Consider the following 27,630-nt stretch of genomic DNA (forward strand, 5'->3'; position numbering starts at 1 on the left):
TTTTGGATTACACCATGCTGGCACGTCACTTGCCTGGAGCTTCTGCTGCGGTTCGTCTCAGTATCCTGTAGAACCCGATCCTCCAAGTCTGTTGTACGCCCAGTACTTCGCCTCCCTGCACTTTCTTCTGTCCAAAGGAGCCCATGATCACACAAACGCCCCAAAAGGAGTTGTTTTGGTTGGAGAGCACTTGTTTTGGCATAGCCATGCTGCCTCGGCCGTTTCCATCTGCTTGGCCGTACACAAGCACCACCTCAGCTTCTTCGCGACGTTAATACCGGACCATTCTGCTGCTTAAATACGCTGCATCAGTCACACAGCCTGCAGCACGCAATGAAAAAACTGTCATTTATAAGAGTCATCTACCGTGGCAACTATGAATTTCCGGACACACGTTCATAGGGCCTTTTTTCCTCCATTTCCAGTCAGAATACGCCACTGCAGTTTGACGGTTTTATTAATTTTCACACCGTATATAAAATGAACGAGTGGATAGCATCGGATGCTGTATGAATATGAGTGTTTTTGCAGACAATTCTGTTGTCTGTTAGATGTCAATGCCATAAGATTCTAAGAAAGTGCAGAATGAGTTGCAGAAGGTCGATAACTGGTGCAGTGACTGAACGAGAATAAATGTAACATATAAGGATGAACTGGTGAAGAGAGCCAATACTAATCGATTGTGCTGTTGGTGAAAAATCACTGTTACAACCGTAAAATACATAAGATCCGAAGGGATATAAAGTAGAACGACCACATAAAACGCTTTGTAGGTTGGAAATAACTGGAAGAATATTAAGGACACGCTCAGGTAATAAGTGGCTTACAAAACGCCTTTTTGACAGATTCTCGAGTACTGTACATCAGTGTGACCCTTACCCAGAAGTACCAACAAATGGTTCAAATGGCTCTGAGCACTATGGGACTTAACTTCTGAGGTCATCAGTCCCCTAGAACTTAGAACTACTTAAACCTAACTAACCTAATGACATCACACACATCCATGCCCGACGCGGGATTCGAACCTGCGACCGTAGCGGCCGCGCGGTTCCAGACTGTAGCGCCTAGAACCGCTTGGCCATTCTGGCCGGCGCAGTACTAACAGAAGAGATAGAGAAACTGTAATATTTGATGGATGCGGTGATCAGGGAGTGGTAAGCTAGAAATATTTCACCAATTTGTTTAACACAAACAAGTTGCATAAGGCACACGCCGGTAACCTGAGCACATTTAATTACTGAGTGAAACACTTGTAAATGATTGTTGAACTACCTGCAATTCATTAAACTCTATAAATACAGAAAGATTTAAAAGGGCCGTAGAAAAGGGCTGATAGTGTAACACACAAGTATTTAAAAGCGTCACTAACAAAGCATATACATAACATAAAAATGATATAAAAGCTCAAAAGATTAAACCCTAAAATTTAGCATCAAAGCTATTAAAAAGCGCCAGTTATTGGATTATAAGCCTCTGTTGACAAAATAGTACACAGATGCCACTAAGCAGAATAAACACTTAACACAGACAGAATTGCAGTAACACCGGTCGAATTACAAGTTTGTAATTCATACCAAATCCGACAACGAGAAGCCGACGACTGTCATTAAGGCCTCATCATGAAAACATTGTACGGACGCTGGTTTGAACATAAATGCTGACTTTATTTACGTTTCATTCCTATCGGTTTTGATAATAAACTATGTTCACAGCCCGTACGAAATACAAAATAAAAATCGTGGCAAACGCAGAAAGGAAGTGACTTACTAGGTCACAGGATTATTTCCATTGTGTCAACAGAAAAGTTACTTACGTCGAAAAATTAATCTTCAGCCGACATTACATGTTAAACCTAAAAGTAACGTTCATTTCGAACATTACAAGCATTATAACCGTTTGAAGACTGACTAACTGAAGAGAACCAGCGCGGTAGATACATGGCGAGATCTCATAGTACACAATTCAAAGATCAAAGACCACAAAGATATAAAATTCGTAGTCAGGATGGCGGTAACACTAATCATACATCTAGTAACAGAATTGTATGTATTCTAACCAAACATTTTCATGAAGACAAAGTAATAAACATTTAAGATTACATTATGTAAGGAATTTTTTTCCTCTTTCTTTTTCAGTTTAATTTTTAATTTTTTAACTTTACCCAAGATACAACACCAACAGGTAGATTGGATAACGGTTTTGGTATTTTACAGTGTCATCTCACATTTTGGAAATGAACCAAAGTAGAGAAAAAGGGCTTGAAAACGTTCTACACTGAAATCTGGTACCGTAACCTTTTGACATATCAGTAAACTTACGAAGATTTTTTTGTCTTTTAGATGTTTGTTCATTGAGTATCTTTTAGGGATGTAAACTTATTCCTGCAAATATTTTAATTTCTTCTAATAAGTTCATCATAATCTCTTTGTCTATACTGTGGCATAATTGCATATTTTTAGAGATGTTTTCCAAGGTGTAGGGGTGTGTATTTAAGTGCATACTTATGGAAGATGAGTTGTTCAGGTATTCATATTCCTTAAATCTTGTTAATACTTTTCTGCCTGTATGGCCGATATAAACATTGTCACTGTGTATGGATTGAATACTATAAACGCCTAATTGATTCTAAATGGATTCTTGGTCAGTACAGTGCTGTAATTTCTTTCCCAACCCTTTCTCAGTTTGAAGTACTGTAGTATCCTTACATTTCCTAAAGATTTGCTTAACCTTTTCTGTGATCTTGCCAAAATAACGTATTTAGGAGTTGATTTTTTTTAACTTTCGGCGAAGTGATTTTGTGCTTGTCAGCTTTAGCTTTAAATTTTAAGTTCTTGCTATATAGTTTAACCAGTAATTGTGGATCACAATCACTCTTCAGTGCAAAGTACCTTAAAGCATTCTTTCTTTACATTGTTGCCTGACAAAGGGGAGCCTAATAGCCCTTTCTATCATACTATGGAGAAAAGCATGTTTGAAAGCTATTGGATGGCATTATTTACCATTAGTAATTACGTCTGAAGTTGTATCTTTCTTAAAGATGTTGAACTGATGTATACCATTTTAAACTTTTCAATTCTCAACTTTAAGGAACTGATTCAATAATTTATCGTACTTTCCATGGTGAACTTCAAGGAAGAGTGCATGCTGTTAGAAAGCAAATGTAGCTTGTATATATTACTGGTGTCTTCTTGCATTATTATAGTTGTATTATCTTCATGTCTTCCGTAGTAGATAATTTTTTACAACGTTTTTAGTACTATTTAGAATTTTATGTTCTAAATCATCCAAGAAAATGTTTACTAAGGTGATTCAAAGTGAACAGCCCATTGTAAGCTCCTTAGATTGTTTGAATAATTCGCAATTGAATGAGACGTAATCATAGGATAACGCAGGTGTCAGTTGTGCAACTAATTCCATGATTTGTGGGACACTGAGTCCCTTATGTTGTAACAGATTCCTCCTAATTATTTCAATTGATTCATCTATAGGTACATTTATGTAAATGTCGAGCACATCAAATGAACACAGTGCAGGGTTCTTGCGTATTTGGATGTCTTTCAAACTGTTTACTAATTCACTTGTATCCTTAAGAAAGAAGTTCCCTTGAAAAACATAATTTTCTTTGACAGTACCACTGAGCTTTCGGCACAATAAGTACGATGACTATTGACGTAATTAACTATTCGGCTAACATATGTACCTTCTTTATGTATCTTTGGTTGAACTCTCAGCTGTGGTGACCTGGGATTCATTACAATAATAGTCCTTTTTATCTATTTATTTTGTTTCGCAATTCAGAATTCAAAAACTGGACTGTGCACATTATCTCTTAGGTTTTTTAAATGTCTTTGTACGATCACATGCTACCTTTACAACAGCATTAGAGAATCAGGAAACACTTCTGAATAAAATCTTCTCGGTTTTCAAGCCGCTTCACTTACAATAAAATTCTCGAGCTTTCGATGGGTATCCCCGCCATCGTCGTCAGGAGTAAAATCACCGACTGACTGGGCTGGCACTATTTGCCGCTTATGTACCTACGATTACGGCCGCTGGCACCAATCAGAGAGGGCCGAATCGACTCATGCGTGGAAAGCGAGCTGGGCAGCTCATAGCTGCTCCGGACCGCCGCGGGGCCCAGTGACGTCACGTGGTGCGAGGGGCCGGTGCCACGTTTGAAAGTGCCTCTCCCACCTCCCTAGAAGCGTTAACCACTCTTCCTTGCTTACTTTCGACATCCGAAGCTCGCCCCCGCGCCCTTCTCAGTGTGTACCCCTGGTCCCTCTTAAAATTGTTGTTGTTCATACTAATCTCAGCCATCTCTTTTATAATGGAGTCCCAGTATATTGACGCATGGGTCAAGACCCTTGTATTCTCAAATGTATTTTGTGCCCGTTTTCGAGGCAATGCTCAACTATGGCCGACTTGTCGAGCTTGCTTTGCTTAATACGTCCCTTTTGCTCGGTACAGTGCTCTGGAACTGTGGGAATTATTTGGCCTACATAGTTGCTGCCACACTAGCACCATACACACCGGGCACACCAAGAGGTATGCCGTCCTTAACAGGGCGCAGCATATCTCGTAGCTTGGGGGCTGGCCAGAACACTGGTCTCAATCCATGTCTCTGCAGTACGCGTCCTAACTTGCTACTCGTTGCCCCACAGTATAGCAGGAAAGCCGCCAGCTTGTCTTCTTCTAACGATTCACGAGGCGTCCATCTTCGGCGACACCTGAAATCATTGCAATGTCTGTTTTGTCGCAGCCATTCTTCCTGAACACGTGTCTCAAGTGCTACAATTCAGACTGTAGGTGGTCGTAATCAGAAATAGCTTTGGCTCTGTACATTAATGTGTTCACTCATGCCGCAGCGAAAGGCTTCGAGGACACAAGAACCTCTTTTGTTTCCCTTGTATACTCATGCCAGTATAAAATAACCAAGAAGTTGTCTTTATCTACTATAGCTTGTTCAATGAATTTTTCATTTAAACTTTTTACTATCTGATTTTCAAAATTATCTCTATTGAACTTATTTTCTTCTGTATGTATTAATCTATAACTTCAGCTACTTTACTAGAAGCACTATCTTTCAGTGCAGGTGACATTCCTGTTTGCTCAGTTAGTGCCAGCAGTTAACTTCTTAATGTTCCTGTCATTTACTGAAGGTATTGGATTATACTTTAAACCCTTCTCTAACATAGTGGCGTTCATTGCACATTGTGCATTGGTACATTAATACGATCTGTTGTGCTGTGATTTAAACATCTTGTTAAGGCAGTTATCAGGTTGTAAATACTTTATAATATGTGTGACACACATATACCGATTTATTTATATTTTATTCCGACTGGTGTTGGTCATAAACTTTTCCCACAGTTTTGCACGAAAAACTTGTCAAATGCAAGAAGCAACTGACCTGCAACGTCACAGTATTATTTCTTCTGTAACAACAGAAAAAACTGCTTACATCGAAAAACTAATCTGCGGCCAATATTGCATGGCAAAGCTAAAAGTAAAATTTATTTCCAACGTTACAAGTATCACTTCAATTACAAGGCCAGATCTCATAGTAAACAATTCAAAGATCAAAACTCTATTACATTCATAGCCAGGATGAAGATGACATTAGTTATACATCTTATGACAAAATGGTATTCTAACTATTTTCAAGAAGGTAAGTTATTATCATTTAAAATTACATTATGCAAGTAATTTTTCATCTTTCATTTTATTTTTGTTTTTTTATATAGTTAATTACACTATGATAAAAACATTCTTTATCGTTACAAAGGTTGAAGAATAAAAGCTTTATGATAAAATCGAATGCAATCACTAGAATAGAGTAAATGCTAATCTGTAAACATCCAGTTCATGCTAACATACATAGGTAAAAGGTACTAACACAGTTTGCAGATATTTTAGGAACAAGTACCATCCAGTAACACAATAACTATTAAATCCATTATATTAAATCCACTATTAAACATCTTCAGCGCATATTATCAGAAACTATCATAGTCAAAATAATGTGAAATGATAAGAACAGATATGACACATTAGTGATCTTCCATATGGCATAACCAGGATTACAATCCTTCAGAAGTGCTGTAATAATAACATATCAATTTAATAAAGAGCATACATTCACCTAATCATAAGTAAGAAGTACGAACAACTGTTACAATATTTATGTCAATGGTGTCTTACTAACAATACTATTTATCACCAAAAATGTACAGAAATGAAGCATAAATACATTTTGCCAAGTAAAAATATAAAAATATAATCATAATATAGTCAAAGAACTTAGGGCAGAGCTTAAGGCTGACATACAAAGCCAGAAAGTTGGAAGACCTATTCATAGATCAATGAAAAAAATTTTATGTAACTTGAATCACCCTATTTGCCATCCAACCGCAAAATCAACATACCTTCATCTAAGGCAATCATACAATGTCACATTCATTAATTGTATGAGGATCAGTAATAAGGTATGACCATATGAGTTTAACCAAGTGAGAACCAACATCATCTAATCTAATCTAATCTATCTAATCATTAGCATATTAGCTGTGATGTATCTCATAACATATCACCTAACACCATATATCACATACAACAAAAGGTTTTTAAAATATGTTTATAACCATTTATTTGGTAGTCGTACACCAGGTGATTTAAAGATACAAAAGTTGAGGCATGGGCTTATTAATTATTATAATTTACATGAGTTGAATGAAAATAAAGACAGAATATTGATAAACAGTATTGTTCCTAAAACCTGATTAGTCATGAACATCCTGTACAATAATGACTAGACTCAAAGATGAGTAGACCTTTGTCAAGTGAGTTTCAGGGACGTTTTGTAGTGAAGTATCATCCCAGTATCACACTACATTCTGACTTTTAGAACCGAATTAGTGCATTATACAAAGAAATTAAAAATAGACAGTCAGATGAAAAGACATACATGGTCCAATGTTTAGTAATATTTTTTTACACTTTTAAGGAGTCCTAAAGAAAAGGTCGTTGAATGTACTGTATAAGATGCAAAAGCATATTTCAATAACCAATGAAAATTCTATCAATACCACCACTTGCAAAGTAAGTCAGAAATCAGATTAATAATGTTGGTCACGCAGCATATGTTTGCTTTATCGGGCTACAACAAAGTTATTGACTGTGGATGGTATCGTCAGAATGGAAATAATGAAGTCACTGTAAAAAAGTCATTAGGTTTGGCACTTAACTAGAATGGATTCCCACGTAGATTTCGTCGAAGTAGTTATGCCTGATCTTGTTGATTCTAGGGTGATTCCACTTTGCTAGAAGGTTCAGATTTGTATTTTAGCAATATTTGAAGACCTAACAAATGCGTTTTTCAGGAAATTCTTAATGATTAAAGAATCCCAGATCAGGACAATAGTATGGCAGAAATAATTTTTGACTGGTGTTCACGATCCACATTTTCATTAAACTTCCTGTATATTCACATATACTTCTTCTTAATTGTCACATCATCAAGAAAACAGTTTTGTATCAATCTTCATATGTGTAATTTCCACATTAACCAAACACAAGACTTGACTGTTCTTTTACAAAGCGAAATAACAACTTAACTTCTGCAAAGTGAAACAAAGACTGCTCAGTGCGCATTCGCGCCAAAACGGTTACAAGTAAGTCAAAGATTATGACAGTTTCACAGAAATAAATACACACAAGAACCATATCACTGTAATATATCGATACATCGGAGTACTTATACATTAATAAAACCATATGTGAATATTGTCACAAAAATATGTCTGTTACTTCGCAGAAAGTAGTACGATATTACTGGTATCGAGAACTGGGGTTAGAATGCCGTAATGGTCACCTAAATAAAGAACCATTACAAACTGTAACGTTTTAAACTTTAAAATTACTTTCCTGAAAAATCTATGAAATGGACTTAATCTCTTCTTTCCGTGTAGTCTTCAGTTTTGATCTATAAGGGTTATTTATAGATAAGGACCGGGTAAAATAGTAATATTTTATATAGTTTCCATTTTTTAAATACGTATTGTCAAATCGACTGGGATGGCCTGACAGTATCACTGCCGGCGGCTATACGGCGACCGCCGGAGGCGTCGCGGCACTCAACGTGTTAAACAGCGTCTGCTGGTGTTCTCTGCGTGCGCCGCGGCTCGCGCTCAGAGTAGGGACGGCAAAGAGCAGAGTCCGGCTGATTGGCGAGGCAGCACGCGGCCGGGCAGCCAAGCCACTCGCGCTCCATTGCGGGCGCACTGGCCGTAGTGGATAGCAGAGGGCATGAGAGGAGAGGAGAGGAGAGATTTCCGATGAAATCACGCAAGGCGGCCTCTGGCCGCGGCAAACATGGCGGCGGCGGCGGCGGTGAAAGCGGTGTGTGTAGCACCGCGGCGCCAACAAAGGCAGGCTCGGGCCTACGCACGCACGCACGCACGCACGCAGTGTGCGGGCATAATTACGGCGGAGTGCGGCCTGACCCTGCGCTGGTCGGCCACGCACCGCCCTTAAGCGCTGCACGCGCCAGCACAGCCCGGCACAGCGACCGCCCGCGGCGGCAGTCTTAACCTCGCCGACAATACGTGGTCGCTCTTCTCGCTACTCCGCGAAATTAGTGCCCGAGCTGCCCGGAGCTCGCAGGCGCCTCTCCGCTGTACGCCTCTCCATTGTTCAGAAGAGTTTCATAATGCACGCTGCGTCCAGCCCCTCTGTCCGCCCGTGCCACCACCATCGTCAACATCGTGACGTCATCAGCTATACAAGCAAGTCTGTCAGTGCACACTCACCCTCTTATACAACAAACAAATGGTTCAAATGGCTCAGGGCACTATGGGACTTAACTTCTGAGGTCATCAGTCGGCTAGAACTTAGAACTACTTAAACCTAACTAACGTAAGGACATCACACACATCCATACCCGAGGCAGGATTCGAACCTGCTACCGTAGGTACGCGCGGTTCCAGACCGAAGCGCCTAGAACCGCTCGGCCTCCACGGCCGGCTACAACAAACACACTCTGCAAAACCACTGCGAGTGTTGGGGTTTCTTCCAGTTCCAGTCGCAAATGTGCTCGGACAGATTAGTAGTAGTACGGTAATCTGCCTTACGGCAGGTCTTGTCACGGATTGAGCCTCTCCCAGGATATGAGACACTTAAAGTAGTAAAGGAGGTTTGCTATTTGCGGAGCAAAATAACTGACGATGGGCGAAGTAGAGAGGATATAAAATGTAGACTGGCAATGGCAAGGAAAGCGTTTCTGAAGAAGAGAAATTTGTTAACATCGAGTAGAGATTTAAGTGACAGGAAGTCGTTTCTGAAAGTATTTGTATGGAATGTAAACCATGTATGGAAGTGAAACATGGACGATAAATAGTTTAGACGAGAAGAGAGTAGAAGCTTTCGAAATGTGGTGCTACAGAAGAATGCTGAAGATTAGATGGGTAGATCACATAACTAATGAGGAGGTATTGAATAGGATTGGGGAGGAGTTTGTGGCACAACTTGACTAGAAGAAGGTATCGGTTGGTAGGACATGTTCTGAGGCATCGAGGGATCACCAATTTAGTACTGGAGGGCAGCGTGGAGGGTAAAAATCGTAGAGGGAGACCAAGAATGAATACTCTAAGCAGATTCAGAAGGATGTAGGCTGCAGTAGGTACTGGGAGATGAAGAAGCTTGCACAGGATAGAGTAGCATGGAGAGCTGCATCAAACCAGTCTCAGGACTGAAGACCACAACCACAACTTTTGTCTGTTCATAGCCACTCTTTTCATTTCTGAATATTTGACTGCTTTGATACTATCCATCATTTGATATCTTATTTTTCCCCTTTCCCTTTTTCCCTCCACCATTCCTACTATTCCTTCCTTCAGTAAACAGTCCCTCCTCAAAGAATGTCCAATCCAGTTCCGTTTTCTCTGTCTGATTACTTTCAGCATGTTTATTTCTTCTCCAACTCTTCTTAATACTTCTTCATTCCTTACTCGGTCTTACCATTTCACTTTTTCCATTCTTCTCAATCTCCACATCCATAGCGCCTTTCATCTTCCTTCCTCAATGTCCAGGTCTCAGCACCATATAGTGCAACGCTCCAGATGTAACATTTGGTAAGTCGTTCGCTCAGATCTTTGTTTAGTGGTCCACAAAGTAATTTCTGTTTCCTCATGAACCCTTCTTTTGCCATTGCAGTTCTGTTGAGCAATACATTATCATCCATTATTACACATTCCAAGTAACTGAAGCTTTCACTTCCTCTATTTCCTCCCCCCCCCCCCCCTATTTTCATGCCGGCCAGAGTGGCCTTGCGGTTCTAGGCGCTACAGTCTGCAGCTGAGCGACCGCTACGGTCGCTGGTTCGAATCCTGCCTCGGGCATGGATGTGTGTGATGTCCTTAGGTTAGTTAGGTTTAATTAGTTCTAAGTTCTAGGCGACTGATGACCTCAGAAGTTAAGTCGTATAGTGCTCAGAGCCATTTGAATCCATTTTCATACGGTATTTTCTCCGCTTTCATCCTATTAAGATGCTTTCCGTTTTCTTCTTGTTAATCTTCATTCCATATTCTTCTAATTTGGTGTTTAAATCATTTAACATTTGTTCCATCTCTCTTGCACTCTCTGCCATCACAATCATGTCGTCTCCAAATCTTATACACTCCACTCTCCGACACCCTATACAAACTCCTCTCATCATCGGACAGAATGGCTTATTAAATGGCTCTCTCCGTGCTGTAGTTACTCTAACCGTGTCTTCACATTTCCTTAGGGGACGTTGCTGCGAGGGGAAGGGGGCAGGAATGGGGAGGAGGGTGAAGAATATCTCTAGATTTTTCATTTAAAGCTCCTTCGTCAGTTTTTGTAAGCAGAGTTTCGCGGCATAATATGAGTCTTTTACCAGGACCCTGCCAATTGAAGTTTTTTAACACTTCCGCGGCGTCTTCCTACGAGTCAAACAAAACTGTTGCCACATATGCCAGACTACTTTGTATACGTGGAATGTATCCTGTTAGTACCGAGCCGTTTTCGGTTTTGTGACATAGTTTGGCAACACCCGAACTGTTTTTCTAGGTCGGCTATACTCCCTATCGGTGCTGTTTTTTTTCCTTTTCTTTGCCCCTCTGCGAGATAGAGGTGTCACAGCGGCGACTACCTGGAGTCAGTACTACGAGAAAACAGCCAGTTGTCGCTGACTGTTAAGGAGCACCCGACACGGATGGACGGTGTGTTTACTTGACAGGGACCGTCGTCTGTCGCACGGAGGACTGTAATCGTATGTACTTGGCGCGCACACACTGTGTACTTCTGGAAAGTGAATAACCCTGACGCATTGGAATGGGTGTCGAGACTGTGCGTTCCTTCAGGTACTGTGTACTGATAGTTGCGTCCCCATTTCTTGATTTCCAAACTTATGGTGTACCGTTGTTCGGTCTTTCACACTCACTACTCCACCTTGGCTCCTGTATATGTTGTATAGCTTATCCCCATTTTCCTCAAAATTTTAAACATCTTGCACCATTTCACATTGTCGAACGCTTTCTCCGGGTTGACAAATCCTATGAAAGTTTCTCGATTTTTCTTCAGTCTTGTTCCCTTTATTAACCGCAACATTGGAATTGCCGCTCTGGTTGCTTTACCTTTCCTAAAACCAGAGTTATCGTCATCTATCGCATCCTCAATTTTCTTTTCCATTCTCCTGTATACTATTCTTGTCGGCAATTTGGATGATAATTTTCACATTTATCAATTCTTGCAGTCTTCGGAATTGTGTGGATGATATTTTTCCGAAAGTCAGTTGGTATATCTCCAGACTCTTACAATCTACTCACCAGCGTGACAGGTTGTTTTCTTGCCACTTCCCCGATATGATTTTAGAAATTCTGATGGAATGTTATTGTCCCTTCTGTCATATTTGATCTTCAGCTTTCGAGAGCTCTTTTAAATTCCAATACTGAATCCCCTATCTCTTCTATATCAACTCCTGTTTTTCACCAGCTGCGACATAGTAGCGTACATGAAAAGTGATCCAATACTGTCATATGCTTTTTATTCCTGTCTTTGATCACAATATCAATTCTTTTGACGATGACCGGTTTCAGTCAGTAATGACCATCCTCAGATCTTTTCTACCAGTTGCAAAAATGCCTGTGTTGATGATGTGGCCTATTCTACACCTTATTTTAGATCTATATGACGATGCTGTGCTGAGTATATTTATATGTTTTGACGATGCCATTACGGCCTTGTCACTTTAGGACATGGTGTAGAAGAGATCTGAGGATGGTCATTACTGACTGAAACCGGTTATCGTCAGAATAATTGATATTGTGATCAAAGACTGGAATAAATAACATTTAACTCCTGTTTTCTTCTATTTCATGAGACTAGTTTTTCCACCTATCCGCTCTCTCCTCTGCATTCAACAGTGGAATTGCCGTTGCACTCTCAATGTTTTCACCCTTGCTTTTAATTTCATCGAAGGTTATTTTGATGTTTCCTTCCGACAGTCATTTCTACATCGATTCCTTAAATTTTTCATGCGCCATTTCGTCTTATCTTCCTTGCACTTCCTATTTATTTCATTGCACAGCGACTTGCCTTCCTGTTTTCCTAAATTTCCCTGAACATTTTTGTGCTTGCTCCTTTCATCTATCAACTAAAGTATTTTTTCTATTACCCATGGTTTCTTCGAAGTACTGTCTTTGCACCTCTACTTTTCTTTCCAGATTCTGTGACTGCCCTGTTTACAGATGTCCATTCCTCTTCAACTGCACTGCCTGCTGAACTATTTCTTACTACCGTATCTATAGCCTCAGAGAACTTCAAGGTATCTCTCCATTTCTTAGTACTTCTCTATCCCACTTCTTTCCGCAGTGTTTCTTCCTGGCTATTCTTCATAATTGCTAAATTATTTCTCAGTCTGCTCCTGCGTATGCCTTGCCATCCAGTATCTGATTTCGGAATCTCTGCCTGACCACGATGCAGTCTAACTGAAATCTTCCTGCATCTTGTGGCCTTTTGCAAGTGTACCTACATAGATTTCGATTCTACAACAGAGTAGTCCCTATTACTAGCTGAAATTTATTGCATAATTAAATCAGTCTTTCTCTTCTCTCATTCTTAGTGCCAATTCCGTACTCTCCCGTAACCCTTTCTTCTACTTATTCCCCTGCAGTCGCATTCCAGACCCTGGCACTACTAGATTTTCATCTCCCTTTACGTACTGAACTACCAGTTCAAATTCCTCATATGCAGTCCGCAGCTCGTGTTCGTGCGGTAGCGTTCTCGCTTCCCACGCCCGGGTTCGATTCCCGGCGGGGTCAGCGATTTTCTCTGCCTCGTGATGACTGGGTGTCGTGTGCTGTCCTTAGGTTAGTTAGGTTTAAGTAGTTCTAAGTTCTAGGGGACTGATGACCATAGATGTTAAGTCCCATAGTGCTCAGAGCCATTTGAACCATTTTGAATCCTCATATGCTTTCCCTCTCCGTTCATCTTTAGCTTGCAACGTCGGCATGTATCCTTCGGCTACCGTTGTCGGTGTTGGTTTGGAGCCGATTCTGATGAAAACAGCTGTATCACTGAACTGTTCACAGTAACACACTCTCTGCCCTTCCTATTCATGACAAATTCTACTCCCTATGTACATTTTTCTGCTGCTGTTGATATTAACCTACGCTCATCCTTGTCTTCTTTCCACTTCACTTCAATTAAATGAAATTATCGTATGGCATTGTTGTCCGGGAGGCCCCAATCGGGGAAGTTGGGCCGCCGAGTGCAAGTCGTATTTCAGTCGACTCCACATTGGGCGACTTTCGTGCCGGTAATGATGATGAAATGATGATGAGGACAACAAAACACCCTGTCCACGAGCGGAGAAAATCTCCGACCTGGCCTGGAATCGAACCCGGGCCCTCTGCATGGGAGGCAGGCACGTTAGCACTCAGCTACGCAGGCGGAGTTCACTTCAATAACAGCCCACTATATATAGAGTGAGCCTTAGCATTTCCTTTCTCAGATTTTCTAGCTTCCGTACCAATTTCAGACTTCCACGCCGTAGCTCGTAAAACGTTATCCTTTCGATGGTTATTCAATCTTTTTCTCATGTTCACCTCCTCCTTGCCAGTCCCCTGCCGAAAATCTGGATGGGGGGACTAGTCCAGAATCTTTTGTCTATGGAGAGGTCGTCATCACACTTTCTCATTTACAGCCCGTATGTCCTATGAATACACAAAAAGTGTCTTTAATACAACGGTTTCCATTGCCTTCAGCATCCTCATGGCCTTAATCATTGCTGATTCTCCCGACTTTAGGGGCAGTTACCCACTCCGAAAATAAAATCAAGAGAGTGGCCTGAACTTCTGTCCTCTCCTCCGTCCTCTTTGACAAGACCATTGGCAGAATGAGAGCGACTTCTTATTTCGGAAATCTTCGGCCGCCATTGGTTATAATTTTTATCAAAATGTAAGTGGTGGCGGGTTTCGAATCCAGGACGTATTGATTGCTAACCACAGTCGCTAGACATGAAGGTGTACAGAACAATAAAAAACACCTCAAAGTTTCCAACACCTTCAGAAATTACACCATCAGATCCCCAGGTATTGAGGTCTACAAAATTATCGTGGCGCACAGCTACCAGCCTGCAGGACAGGAACTTCAACATGCAAGAAGCCTGGAACAATCAATGGCAGGAGAAATCTTCCCTGAAACAACTCGTCAGAACTCCCTGGGAGTGATCAACAGGTTTTCATCTGCCCCGACAACAAAGGTGCATACCGAACCGGATATGAACTGACCACAGCAGATGTGTAGTATTGGTGCATCAACGGGTATGAAAGTCCTCTCCTGAATCTGACTGCGGCTGTTGTACCTGAAGGAAACACAATTAGTACAAAGGTCGGTTCTTTACTTGCTCCGAGAGGAGAATGAGTGACAACTAGAACACGTGAAATATTAGTTCACTTTATTACAATATGTATATGAATATTTACTTAACTTTGTGTAAAACTGCCGACTGCTGATCTCCATATATAAAAGACAATGTCCTGACTGAAAAACTGACTGACTTACTAATCAACGCCAAGCACAAATCGCCAAATCGCTAACGACAGTAACTTGAAACTTTGAGGTGGAGCGAATGGTTCAAATGGCTCTGGAGCACTATGGGACTTAACTGCTGAGGTCACCAGTCCCCTAGAACTTAGGACTACTTTAACCTAACTAACCGAAGGACTTCACACACATCCATGCCCGAGGTAGGATTCGAACCTGCGACCGTAGCAGTCACGTGGTTCCGGACTGCAGCGCCTAGAACCACTCGGCCACCGCGGCCGGCGAGGTGGTGAGGCTCTTATACTTTAGGCGTCGTTTAAGAAGGGGTTTTCCGAAATTCCAACCCTAACGGGAGTGAAGTTCGGGATGAAGAGTTGTTTTTGAAAAATATCGCTATTAAGGCAGTTTTGAAGCAAGACGTACGAAAATTAGTATTCAGTTTCTCAGTCAGAGAGAAAGAAATATGTGTTTCAGCATTTTTGGAAGTTGAACTCTGTGCGGGTGAAATGGTGGATGAAACCTCTTTTCGAAAATATATCATTATTAAAGAACTGCTTAACTATTTTTAAAGCTAAATCTTTGAATACTGCTATTTGAGTTCTTGGTTGCAAATAAAAAAAAGTGTTTCAGTGTTTTTGGAAATCCAACCCCTAAGGGGGTGAAATGTTTTATTAAAATATTTTACTGCGAATGCATTTTAAAGTTAAATCTTTGGGAAGTGGTGTACAGATTCTCGGTTGGAGATGAAAGAATACGTCTTCCACGGTTACTGAAAAATCAACCAGCGGGTGGTGAGACAGGGTCAGACTGATTCATCGATTCGTCATCACCGGTCCCGAACCGCTAAGGACAGGAATTGGGAGTTTGGAGAGGATGCGGAGCTTATGCCGTAAGCATCGTTTAAGAAGGGATTGTCCAAAATTCTATTCCTAAGGATGTGAAAAAGGAAATGAAACGCTTTTTGAAAGTTGTCGCTATTAAGGCAATTTTGAAGCTAGAAATTCGAAAAAAGGGTCTTGGTTCCTCAGTCAGTAAATAAAAAATACATGTTTCAGAATGTTTGGAGATTCAACCATGAAGGGGGTAAAAAATGGGTGAAATAGGAACTGGATTTAGGTTTAAAATACTTTCGCAGTGAAATATTTTCAGAAAATTTTTAGCCCTATTTCACTGCTTTAGGGGTTGAATTTCCAAAACCAGTGACATGCTTATGCTTCATTCAATAACAGAGAAGCCTCTGTTCCAGTTATTATTTGTATACTCAAGGAGCGCTCACTTCCTTATAGTATTTAGCTCAAATGGAGCACGTGCTGCCTGGATATAGTATAGTTTGAACAGTTGTAGCGAGTTACTTATTATAGCAGACAAATGCTAGAGAACTGGTAAATGCACTTCATTAATGCTGCAGTTGTAATGTGAAACTCAAAACTGGCTCAACAATACTCATGGGGGACCCTCAAACTAAACTATCAGTAGACTCAGATCAAGGCTGAATATTTTAGTCACAACAAAATGTGAGAAACACTGTTAACTATCTTCAGATTTTTTAGTCCTGTCTTCCTGAGTTGCGTGTAATATTGCGGTATACTGATAATTTTTACTTTATGGACCGTCTGACAGCAACTGAATAAAACGCGTATGGCACTAAAATTGTGTTTTATTCAGTTGCTGCCAGATGGTCCATAAAGTAAAAATTTTCAGTATACCGCAACTGTTAACTATATACACATGAGCCGGCCGGGGTGGCCGAGCGGTTCTAGGCGCTACAGTCTGGAACCGCGCGAGCGCTGCGGTCACAGGTTCGAATCCTGCCTCGGGCATGGATGTGTGTGATGTCCTTAGGTTAGTTAGGTTTAAGTAGTTCCAAGTTCTAGGGGACTGATGACCTCAGAAGTTAAGTCCCATAGTGCTCAGAGCCATTTGAACCAGCCAACACTTTAAATCTTTTCTTGACAACTGTACTTTCATGTAACTTTAATATCCTTTTATGAAAAATGCGTGGGGTACTTAGGCTCCCTGAATTATGAACTGTACAACCGCAGAAAGCTTATTAACTACAGTGAAAGTTTTCTAAAATGACTTTCAAATTCAATAAAATAGGGTACTCGTAAATAACATAGCGCTTCGGATAGGACCCTGTGTAAGAAAATAATTAACGCAAAATTTTGGTGCTCAACACAAAATTTAAGGAATATAATATTATTACTGAAGAAGAAATGACGTAATTAGTCCATGCAGTTATACGGTTCAAAATGGTTCAAATGGCTCTGAGCACTATGGGACTCAACTGCTGAGGTCATAAGTCCCCTAGAACTTAGAACTACTTAAACCTAACTAACCTTAGGACAACACACACATCCATGCCCGAGGCAGGATTCGAACCTGCAACCGTAGCGGTCGCGCGGTTCCAGACTGTAGCGCCAGAACCGCTCGGCCACCAGCGGCCGGCAGTTATACAGTCCTCATGTGATAGTTTGAAATGAAAGTGCTGGCAGTGTCGATCTGCTGTGACTATTCAAAAAAGGCGGCAAAAGAATCCATGGCTCTTCCTGTTAACAAGCTCTGAAAATTCTCTTGTTACCGTTGGATTTTCGTTGTACAGATAATAAGCCAAACTGATTCGACATCTGAGGCTATAGTACATAATCTTGCTGTTCTTCTTGCCTCTTCCAGTTCACAAGAGGTAAACATTTTGCCTGCTAGCCGCCGACTGTTACCATAAAGGGGTCTCGCAGTTCGAACGTCAGTTCCAACTCTTCTATTCCCGCCAAGCCGTTATCATTGCGGTGGGGCTTGCCTCCAGGTTTTACGTGATTACATATCTACCTTCCTTTCTCGCTGTTGATGTACCTCGTCATTACTTCCAGCTTGAGCTTATAGACCTATTTGTCCAATCCAGGAATTAACAAGCCTCCTATAAAATGTTACCCCACGACTTCGCAGACAATGCGCTTCAACGTGTGTGTGCGATCAGTTTTCTTCTGTTATTATATTGACGAAGTCCCACCAACGTTCAGGTCTAACAGGTTTTAATGTTCGTAACGCCATATATTTGACTGTATGGCAAACATAATTCTTGATATGATACATATTCTTAAATAAACATGTTTATAAATTTTTAGACATCACAACACCCCCAAAAACGTACGTTTTTCATATTAGGTGCATTGTGCTGCCACCTACTACCAGATACTCCATATCAGTGACCTCAGTAGTCATTAGACATTGTGAGAGAGCAGAATGGGGCACTCTGAACTTGGTCAAGTGGTTGGGTGTCACTTGTGGCATACATCTGTCCGCTAGATTTCCACACTCCTAAACATCCCTAGGTCCACTGTTTCCAAAGTGATAGTGTAGTGGGAACGTGAAGGGACACGTACAGCACAAAAGCGTACAGGCTGACCTCGTCTGTTGACTCACAGAGACCGCCGACGGTTGAAGAGGGTCGTAATGTGTAATAGGCAGACATCCATCCAGACCGTCACACAAAAATTCCAAACTACATCAGGATCAACTGCAAGTACTATGACAGGCAGGAGGTGAGAAAACGTGGTTTTCATGGTCGAGCGGCTGCTCATAAGCCACACATCACTCCGGTAAATCCCAAACGACGCCTCGCTTGGTGTAAGGAGCGTAAACACTAAACAATTGAACAGTGGAAAAACGTTGTGTGGAGTGACGAATCACGGTACACAATGTGGCGATCCGATGGCAGGGTGCTGGTATGGCGAATGCCCGGTGAACGTCGTCTGCCAGCGCGTGTAGTGCCAACAGTAAAATTCGGAGGTGGTGGTGTTATGGTGTTTTCGTATTTTTCATGGAGGGGGCTTGCACCCCTTGTTGCTCTGCGTGGTACTATTACAGCACTGGCCTACATTAATGTTTTAAGCACCTTCTTGCTTCCCACTGTTGGAGAGCAATTCGGGGATGGCGATTGCATCTTTCAACACGATCGAGCACTTGTTCATAATGCACGGCCTGTGGCGGAGTGGTTACACGACAATAACATCTCTGTAAAGGACTGGCCTGGACAGAATCCTGACGTGAATCCTATAGAATAACTTTGTGCTGTTTTGGAACGCCGGTGTCGTGCCAGGCCTCACCGACCGACATCGACACCTCTCCTCAGTGCAGCACTCCGTGAAGAATGGGCTGCCATTCGCCAAGAAACCTTCCAGCACCTGGTTGCACGCATGTCTGCGAGAGTGGAAGCTGCCATCAAGGCTAAGGGCGGGCCAACATAACGCTGATTTCCAGAATTACCGATGGAGGGCGCCACGTACTTGTAAGTCATTTTCAGCCAGGTGCCCTGACACTTTAAATATCACATGGTGTATTTATTCATGTCTAAGTGCCAAGGTAAGATCCAGTACAGAGCCAAAATCTAATTAATTAGCATTGTAGGAATCCGTTATGTACGGATTAAAGTTGTATTTCCTACGGGTGGGTCTGTATCAAGCGGAAATTCCGATCGAGAAGTAAATGTTTAGTATATCTCACACTGTCACTACCACTGCCGTTTCACAACATGTTTAAACCAGTGTAAAATTTTAACGCACAAGCATAACATTGCGTCTTAATTCATGGGTGCGCCGGCCGCTGTGGCCGATCGGTTCTAGGCGCTTCAGTCCGGAACCGCGCTGCTGCTACTGTCGCAGGTTCGAATCCTGCCTCGGGCATGGATGTGTGGGATGTCCTTCGCTAAGTTAGGTTTAAGTAGTTCTAATTCTAGGGGACTGATGACCTCAGATGTTAAGTCCCATAATGCTTAGAGCCATTTGAACCGTTTTTTCCAGCGGCGCAAATTTCCTTGGGGAGTGGCATGAACTTCGGTGTGGTGAGCCATTCAACCGCTACAACAAACGCATGAAAATCTGTATATTCAGTGTACTTTCACTCCCTGACTTCTCGTTAGCTCTACAAAACACTTATCTTACTGACTTTTCCTCATAGAGTCCTGCCGTTTCGGTGGGAAAAAAAACTTTCAGTTTTAAAAGAAAGAAAGCTTATAGCTCTCCCTTTATTAGTACTGAAGTTGCGAGAACGTATTGCAGTTTGTTTCACGAGCATCTGGTGTTTTAAATAAGAAATCCGGTGCATAACGCAGGAAATTCCATGACGCTAATCGCGGTTGATGTGGGTGTGTAGACGAAAGTTATAAAGTCAGAGAACTGGCACGAAATTCAGGAACATCTGCAGAGGGTTACCACTTCCTGCAGGGGTTGTCAGTTAGCATACAAAATAGATAAATGTAATGCATTCCGCACGAAGAGAAAAACAAATTATTGTTCTATTTCAGAACTGGAGATGAACCACTGTAACCAGGAGTATGTGGCCGAAGCAATTTACAGTGAATTTCTATATAAAGTGATTACTGGAAAACTAGATGCTACGCAGATTCAGTGGAATAATTATATGGAAATTTAATTCATCCACGAAAGAGGTGCTTATCAAGCCCTCGTTCGACCAGTTCATGACAATTGTAGTTGAGTCTCGGACATTCAGGAAAGAGCGTCTACTTTCGTCACCGTTTTGTTTGGTAAAAGCGAGCTCGTCACTGAGATGATGCTCGTCGAGCTCCAGTGGGACACGCTACAGGAGAGGCATTGTGCATCAAGGGCAGATTTACTATTGATAGTCCGAGAGCGGAACTTCCAGTATAGTCTAGTAACACATTGATTTCTCCCGGATGTAGCTCCCGAACTGACCATGACTGAATAGTCAGAAAAATTGAGAGTTAATACGGAGGATGCTTTGTTACATGCCACCAACGGAAACTGAATGACGAGAAAGGATCATGGCACCGGAAGTACCATCCTCCACACACACTCAAGCGATGGTGATGATGATGATGATTATGATGATATTTTGGTGTGGACGAAGGACAACAAGGTCTTAAGCGTCCACTGTAGTGGCTGTTGGGTGAATAAATAGATGTGGAACTCAAACGAGAACAAGTCTATCATACAGTGTGCATTATGCTCATTCCTCACTTTTCTTACTTCTTGTCCTCTAGATTTTACCATGCCAGCAAGGTTACGAAGCGTCAGTCATCTTACACTGTCGAAAGTTTGTTACCTGTCACAAAATTCTAGAGACGTTTTTAAGTTTTTCTTTACTTTGCAATAAATTGCCAAGTGTAAAGTGAGCATTTCTTCCCTGATACCTTGAGTTTCAAATTTCCTAAGCTTACTTACGCAATTTAAGGTAATTAAATAAATATTTAACCGGACCAGATTAGGACCTTCACGCCGTCCCTTACACAGGATGAGGGTTTTAGACACACGGATCGGAGCGTGGAATGTCAGATCCCTTAATCGGTCAGGTAGGTTAGAAAATTTAAAAAGGGAAATGGATAGGTTGAAGTTAGATATAGTGGGAATTAGTGAAGTTCGGTGGCAGGAGGAACAAGACTTCTGGTCAGGTGACTACAGGGTTATAAACACAAAATCAAATAGGGGTAATGCAGGAGTAGGTTTAATAATGAATAGGAAAATAGGAATGCGGGTAAGCTACTACAAACAGCATAGTGAACGCATTATTGTGGCCAAGATAGATACGAAGCCCACGCCTACTACAGTAGTACAAGTTTATATGCCAACTAGCTCTGCAGATGACGAAGAAATTGAAGAAATGTATGATGAAATAAAAGAAATTATTCAGATTGTGAAGGGAGACGAAAATTTAATAGTCATGGGTGACTGGAATTCGAGTGTAGGAAAAGGGAGAGAAGGAAACATAGTAGGTGAATATGGATTGGGGGACAGAAATGAAAGAGGAAGCCGCCTGGTCGAATTTTGCACAGAGCACAACATAATCATAACTAACACTTGGTTTAAGAATCATGAAAGAAGGTTGTATACATGGAAGAACCCTGGCGATACTAAAAGGTATCAGATAGATTATATAATGGTAAGACAGAGATTTAGGAACCAGGTTTTAAATTGTAAGGAATTTCCAGGGGCAGATATGGACTCTGACCACAATCTATTGGTTATGACCTGTAGATTAAAACTGAAGAAACTGCAAAAAGGTGGGAATTTAAGGAGATGGGACCTGGATAAACTAAAAGAACCAGAGGTTGTACAGAGATTCAGGGAGAGCATAAGGGAGCAATTGACAGGAATGGGGGAAATAAATACAGTAGAAGAAGAATGGGTAGCTTTGAGGGATGAAGTAGTGAAGGCAGCAGAGGATCAAGTAGGTAAAAAGACGAGGGCTAGTAGAAATCCTTGGGTAACAGAAGAAATATTGAATTTAATTGATGAAAGGAGAAAATATAAAAATGCAGTAAGTGAAACAGGCAAAAAGGAATACAAACGTCTCAAAAATGAGATCGACAGGAAGTGCAAAATGGCTAAGCAGGGATGGCTAGAGGACAAATGTAAGGATGTAGAGGCCTATCTCACTAGGGGTAAGATAGATACCGCCTACAGGAAAATTAAAGAGACCTTTGGAGATAAGAGAACGACTTGTATGAATATCAAGAGCTCAGATGGAAACCCAGTTCTAAGCAAAGAAGGGAAAGCAGAAAGGTGGAAGGAGTATATAGAGGGTCTATACAAGGGCGATGTACTTGAGGACAATATTATGGAAATGGAAGAGGATGTAGATGAAGATGAAATGGGAGATATGATACTGCGTGAAGAGTTTGACAGAGCACTGAAAGACCTGAGTCGAAACAAGGCCCCCGGAGTAGACAATATTCCATTGGAACTACTGACGGCCGTGGGAGAGCCAGTCCTGACAAAACTCTACCATCTGGTGAGCAAGATGTTTGAAACAGGCGAAATACCCACAGACTTCAAGAAGAATATAATAATTCCAATCCCAAAGAAAGCAGGTGTTGACAGATGTGAAAATTACCGAACTATCAGCTTAATAAGTCACAGCTGCAAAATACTAACACGAATTCTTTACAGACGAATGGAAAAACTAGTAGAAGCCAACCTCGGGGAAGATCAGTTTGGTTTCCGTAGAAACACTGGAACACGTGAGGCAATACTGACCTTACGACTTATCTTAGAAGAAAGATTAAGGAAAGGCAAACCTACGTTTCTAGCATTTGTAGACTTAGAGAAAGCTTTTGACAATGTTGACTGGAATACTCTCTTTCAAATTCTAAAGGTGGCAGGGATAAAATACAGGGAGCGAAAGGCTATTTACAATTTGTACAGAAACCAGATGGCAGTTATAAGAGTCGAGGGACATGAAAGGGAAGCAGTGGTTGGGAAGGGAGTAAGACAGGGTTGTAGCCTCTCCCCGATGTTGTTCAATCTGTATATTGAGCAAGCAGTAAAGGAAACAAAAGAAAAATTCGGAGTAGGTATTAAAATTCATGGAGAAGAAATAAAAACTTTGAGGTTCGCCGATGACATTGTAATTCTGTCAGAGACAGCAAAGGACTTGGAAGAGCAGTTGAATGGAATGGACAGTGTCTTGAAAGGAGGATATAAGATGAACATCAACAAAAGCAAAACAAGGATAATGGAATGTAGTCTAATTAAGTCGGGTGATGCTGAGGGAATTAGATTAGGAAATGAGGCACTTAAAGTAGTAAAGGAGTTTTGCTATTTGGGGAGCAAAATAACTGATGATGGTCGAAGTAGAGAGGATATAAAATGTAGGCTGGCAATGGCAAGGAAAGCGTTTCTGAAGAAGAGAAATTTGTTAACATCCAGTATAGATTTAAGTGTCAGGAAGTCATTTCTTCATTTCTGAAAGTATTCGTATGGAGTGTAGCCATGTATGGAAGTGAAACATGGACGATAAATAGTTTGGACAAGAAGAGAATAGAAGCTTTCGAAATGTGGTGCTACAGAAGAATGCTGAAGATTAGATGGGTAGATCACATAACTAATGAGGAAGTATTGAATAGGATTGGGGAGAAGAGAAGTTTGTGGCACAACTTGTCCAGAAGAAGGGATCGGTTGGTAGGACATGTTCTGAGGCATCAAGGGATCACCAATTTAGTATTGGAGGGCAGCGTGGAGGGTAAAAATCGTAGAGGGAGACCAAGAGATGAATACACTAAGCAGATTCAGAAGGATGTAGGTTGCAGTAGGTACTGGGAGATGAAAAAGCTTGCACAGGATAGAGTAGCATGGAGAGCTGCATCAAACCAGTCTCAGGACTGAAGACCACAACAACAACAATACTTTTTACATCTTATTTACATCTACTGAAGCAACTGAATGTATCTAATGACAACAGCAACAGCAATAAGGACTACTAACGTTAGTACTTGTCGTACTACTACCACTAGTGATGCTAATATCAATTCGATGGGCGTTCAATAAAAAATAGGCCTTCACCATTTTCTTTCTTATTTAGAGCTATTAATATACACAGGAAAACGTCCTTTTAGGAGTTTCACATGTGATGTGCCATTTGATGTGCGAAGTTTCGAACAACTCCGATGGATGGCAGAGTCTTGGTGAACCGTCAAAAGGGAATCTACGCAGAACAGGCGTTATCGTCAACGTTATAATTGCGAGAAAAAAAATGGTGAACCTCCGCAAACGTTTGTGTGCAGTGTTTGGTAGTTAGGGAATTAGTAGTGGTACTGCTGGGCGATGGGTTCAGGCGTCAGCAAGTGCAGAATCTGAACTCCATGAGCGACCACGTTCGGGAAGTCATGTCACAGCCACTGCTCCCGATGTGCTGAAACGTGCGGATGCATGTGCAGTGATTGGGACTCTTGGATATTCAGGTATTCTCAAGTTGGGTTCCTCGAATTCTTAAAGTAGACCATAAGATTCAAAGAAAAGCTGTTTCACCTCAACTGTTGAAGCAGTCTGAGGCCAATGGAGCAGCCATTCTGTCTGATATCGTTACATGTGTCGAAACCTGGGCGATTCACTTTGAGCTGGAGACATAACTATAACATCACAACTGAACTGATTGGAAGGGCTTATAATTCACAAGTCACAGGTAAAAAATATATTTAATTATCATTTCTGAAGTATAGTAGAAAGCATAGGGACAAACAGTTCAAGAAAGAAATAACAGTAGAACAATTTAAAAGTAACTCGCATACAATTCAGTCATACGCATGTATCATCAACTTCTTGTTCTGATAGTAAGAAAATTATGCATTCTCATCTGGATTTGATGGTGCTTTCAATAGAGTACTAAAGTTTTGTTCCCATGTAATAACCGCAGTCTTATCTGAAATATATAATGCATCACTAACTAAAGGGAATTTTCCAAAGAGACCGAAATATGCCGCCGTTAAACACCTTTTCAAGATAGACAATAAGAGTAATTTCATTAACTACCGATCTGATTCGCTGCTGACATTATTTTCAAAAAATTTTGAGAAGGTGATGTGCTCTAGAAGAGTATCTCACCTTGGCAACAATAATATCCTCATCAGATCACAGTTTGGGTTTCAGAAGATTTGCTCTACTGAGAGCACCGTTTACATGTTAATTCGCCAAATTTTGGAAGCATTAAATGATAAAGTAGCGCTGGTTTTTTCAACGATCCATCTAAGACATTTGGTTGTGTGACTCGCAGTAGTCTCCTAGATAAATTGAAGTTTTATGGGATTGTTGATATAGGCAAGCAATGGATAATATCATACCTAATACCTAAAGAGACAGCTTAACACTACACTCGTTCGTCCTCTGTTAGAATATTGCTGCGCGGTGTGGGATCCTCACCAAGTGGGATTGACGAAGGATATCGAAAGGGTGGAAAAAAGGGCAGCTCGTTTTGTATTATCACGTAATAGGGGAGAGAGTGTGGCAGATATGATACGCGAGTTGGGATGGAAGTCATTAAAGCAAAGACGTTTTTCGTCGCGGCGAGATCTATTTACGAAGTTTCAGTCACCAACTTTCTCTTCCGAATGCGAACATATTTTGTTGAGCCCAACCTACATAGGTAGGAATGATCATCAAAATAAAATAAGAGAAATCAGAGCTCGAACAGAAAGGTTTAAGTGCTCGTTTTTCCCGCGCGCTGTTCGGGAGTGGAATGGTAGAGAGACAGTATGATTGTGGTTCGATGAACCCTCTGCCAAGAACTTAAATGTGAATTGCAGAGTAATCATGTAGATGTAGATGTAGATGTAATCAAACTAGTGGAGAAAGTAGTATTTACTAATTCAACCAATGTAGGCCGGGGCCGTTATTACGACTTAGGAGGAATCATACATGGGTTTCCCAATTGCTCAATCTTCGGTCCACTATTGTTCGTCATACTCTACCATCTAGTACACAACAGCAGAATTAGTCCTTTTAGAAGCTGACTCCAGTATTTTAATGTGGATCCATAGATACGCAAACAGAAGAATGATAAAAATATTCTAACAAGTATCATTGAGTCATTTTCTGCAAAATGCTCTCACACACAATTTTTAGAAGACAGTGTTGCACATCTATTTGTACACCAATGTTAAGTGCGAGAAAATAATAAAAAGGGTGGGAACTTCAAAATTCTCAGTTATCCACATGCCCACGAGAATTTAAACTGGAAAAATCATATTTCGGAACGCCTAAACAACTTAGTTCATCCACATTTGCAATTAGAATGATTGCAAATCTTGGGGAAAGACAAATCTACAAGTCGACATATTTTGCATATTTTCATGCAATAATGTCATATGAAATAATATTAAGGGATAACTCATCATTAAGAAAGAAAGCCGTCGTTGTTCAGAAAAGTTCTGTAAGAATAATAGAAGGTGTTCACACACGATCACCTTGTAGACGTCTGTTTAAGGAGTTGCGCACTGTGACTGCCGCTTCGTAGTATATTTATTCCCTCATGAAGATCGTTGGAAATAATCCACTGCAGTTCAAATGGGACAGCGATGTACGTAATTACGATACCAGGAGGGAAGCTGGTATTTATTTCTCCACACTAAGGCTATCTTTAGAACAAAAATTGTGCCTATTGTTACTGTGGTGTCACCGCAAGACGCCACGCTTGCTAGGTAGTAGCGTTTAAATAGGCCGCGGTCCATTAGTATATGTCGGACCCGCGTGTCGCCACTATCAGTGATTGCAGACCGAGCGCCGCCACACGGCAAGTCTAGTCTAGAGAGACTCCCTAGCACTCGCCCAGTTGTACTGCCGACTTTGCTAGCGATGGTTCACCGTCTACATATGCTCTCATTTGCAGAGACGACAGTTTCGCATAGCCTTCAGCTACGTCATTTGCTATGACCTAGAAAGGCGCCATATTCCGTTACTATGAATGTATTCTGAACAGATAATATTGTGAATCATGTACCATCAAGAGCGAAGTTCATCATTAATGGATTAAAGTTAAGTATCTAACTAATTACATCCGCTTTCTGAATTCTAATTCGTTGTCATGTTCCAGACCTCACGTCAGTATAGTTCTTCCCTACTCAGGCCAGCCTGCGTGAGCTAATACGCGTGCATTTTGGCTTCCACTAGTAATATGGTGTTGGCTCTTCTGCCAACACAAAAGTTACAACAAAAATTTTTGGTCACTTACCCAGTGATGTAACAGGGAGCAAAGTAAATTTTGAAAACGAGCTGCAAAAGTTTCTCCTTGACAACTCCTGCTATTACGTAGAAGGAATTC

The 27,630-nt window shown here is 41.2% G+C and overlaps 1 protein-coding gene across 1 annotated transcript in view; it reads right to left on the reverse strand.

Moving 5' to 3' along the window:
- Nucleotides 1–8,143: 8,143 nt before the first annotated feature.
- Nucleotides 8,144–27,630, reverse strand: part of LOC126456899 (arp2/3 complex-activating protein rickA-like) — a 109,554-nt gene continuing 90,067 nt past the window's right edge. Inside the window, exon 4 of the mRNA XM_050092751.1 lies at nucleotides 8,144–8,441. Within this exon, the coding sequence (XP_049948708.1) occupies nucleotides 8,144–8,441 (298 nt within the window). The remainder of the gene's footprint in view (nucleotides 8,442–27,630) is intronic.

This window comes from Schistocerca serialis, chromosome 1, assembly GCF_023864345.2.
Source record: "Schistocerca serialis cubense isolate TAMUIC-IGC-003099 chromosome 1, iqSchSeri2.2, whole genome shotgun sequence".
Taxonomy (NCBI): domain Eukaryota; kingdom Metazoa; phylum Arthropoda; class Insecta; order Orthoptera; family Acrididae; genus Schistocerca; species Schistocerca serialis.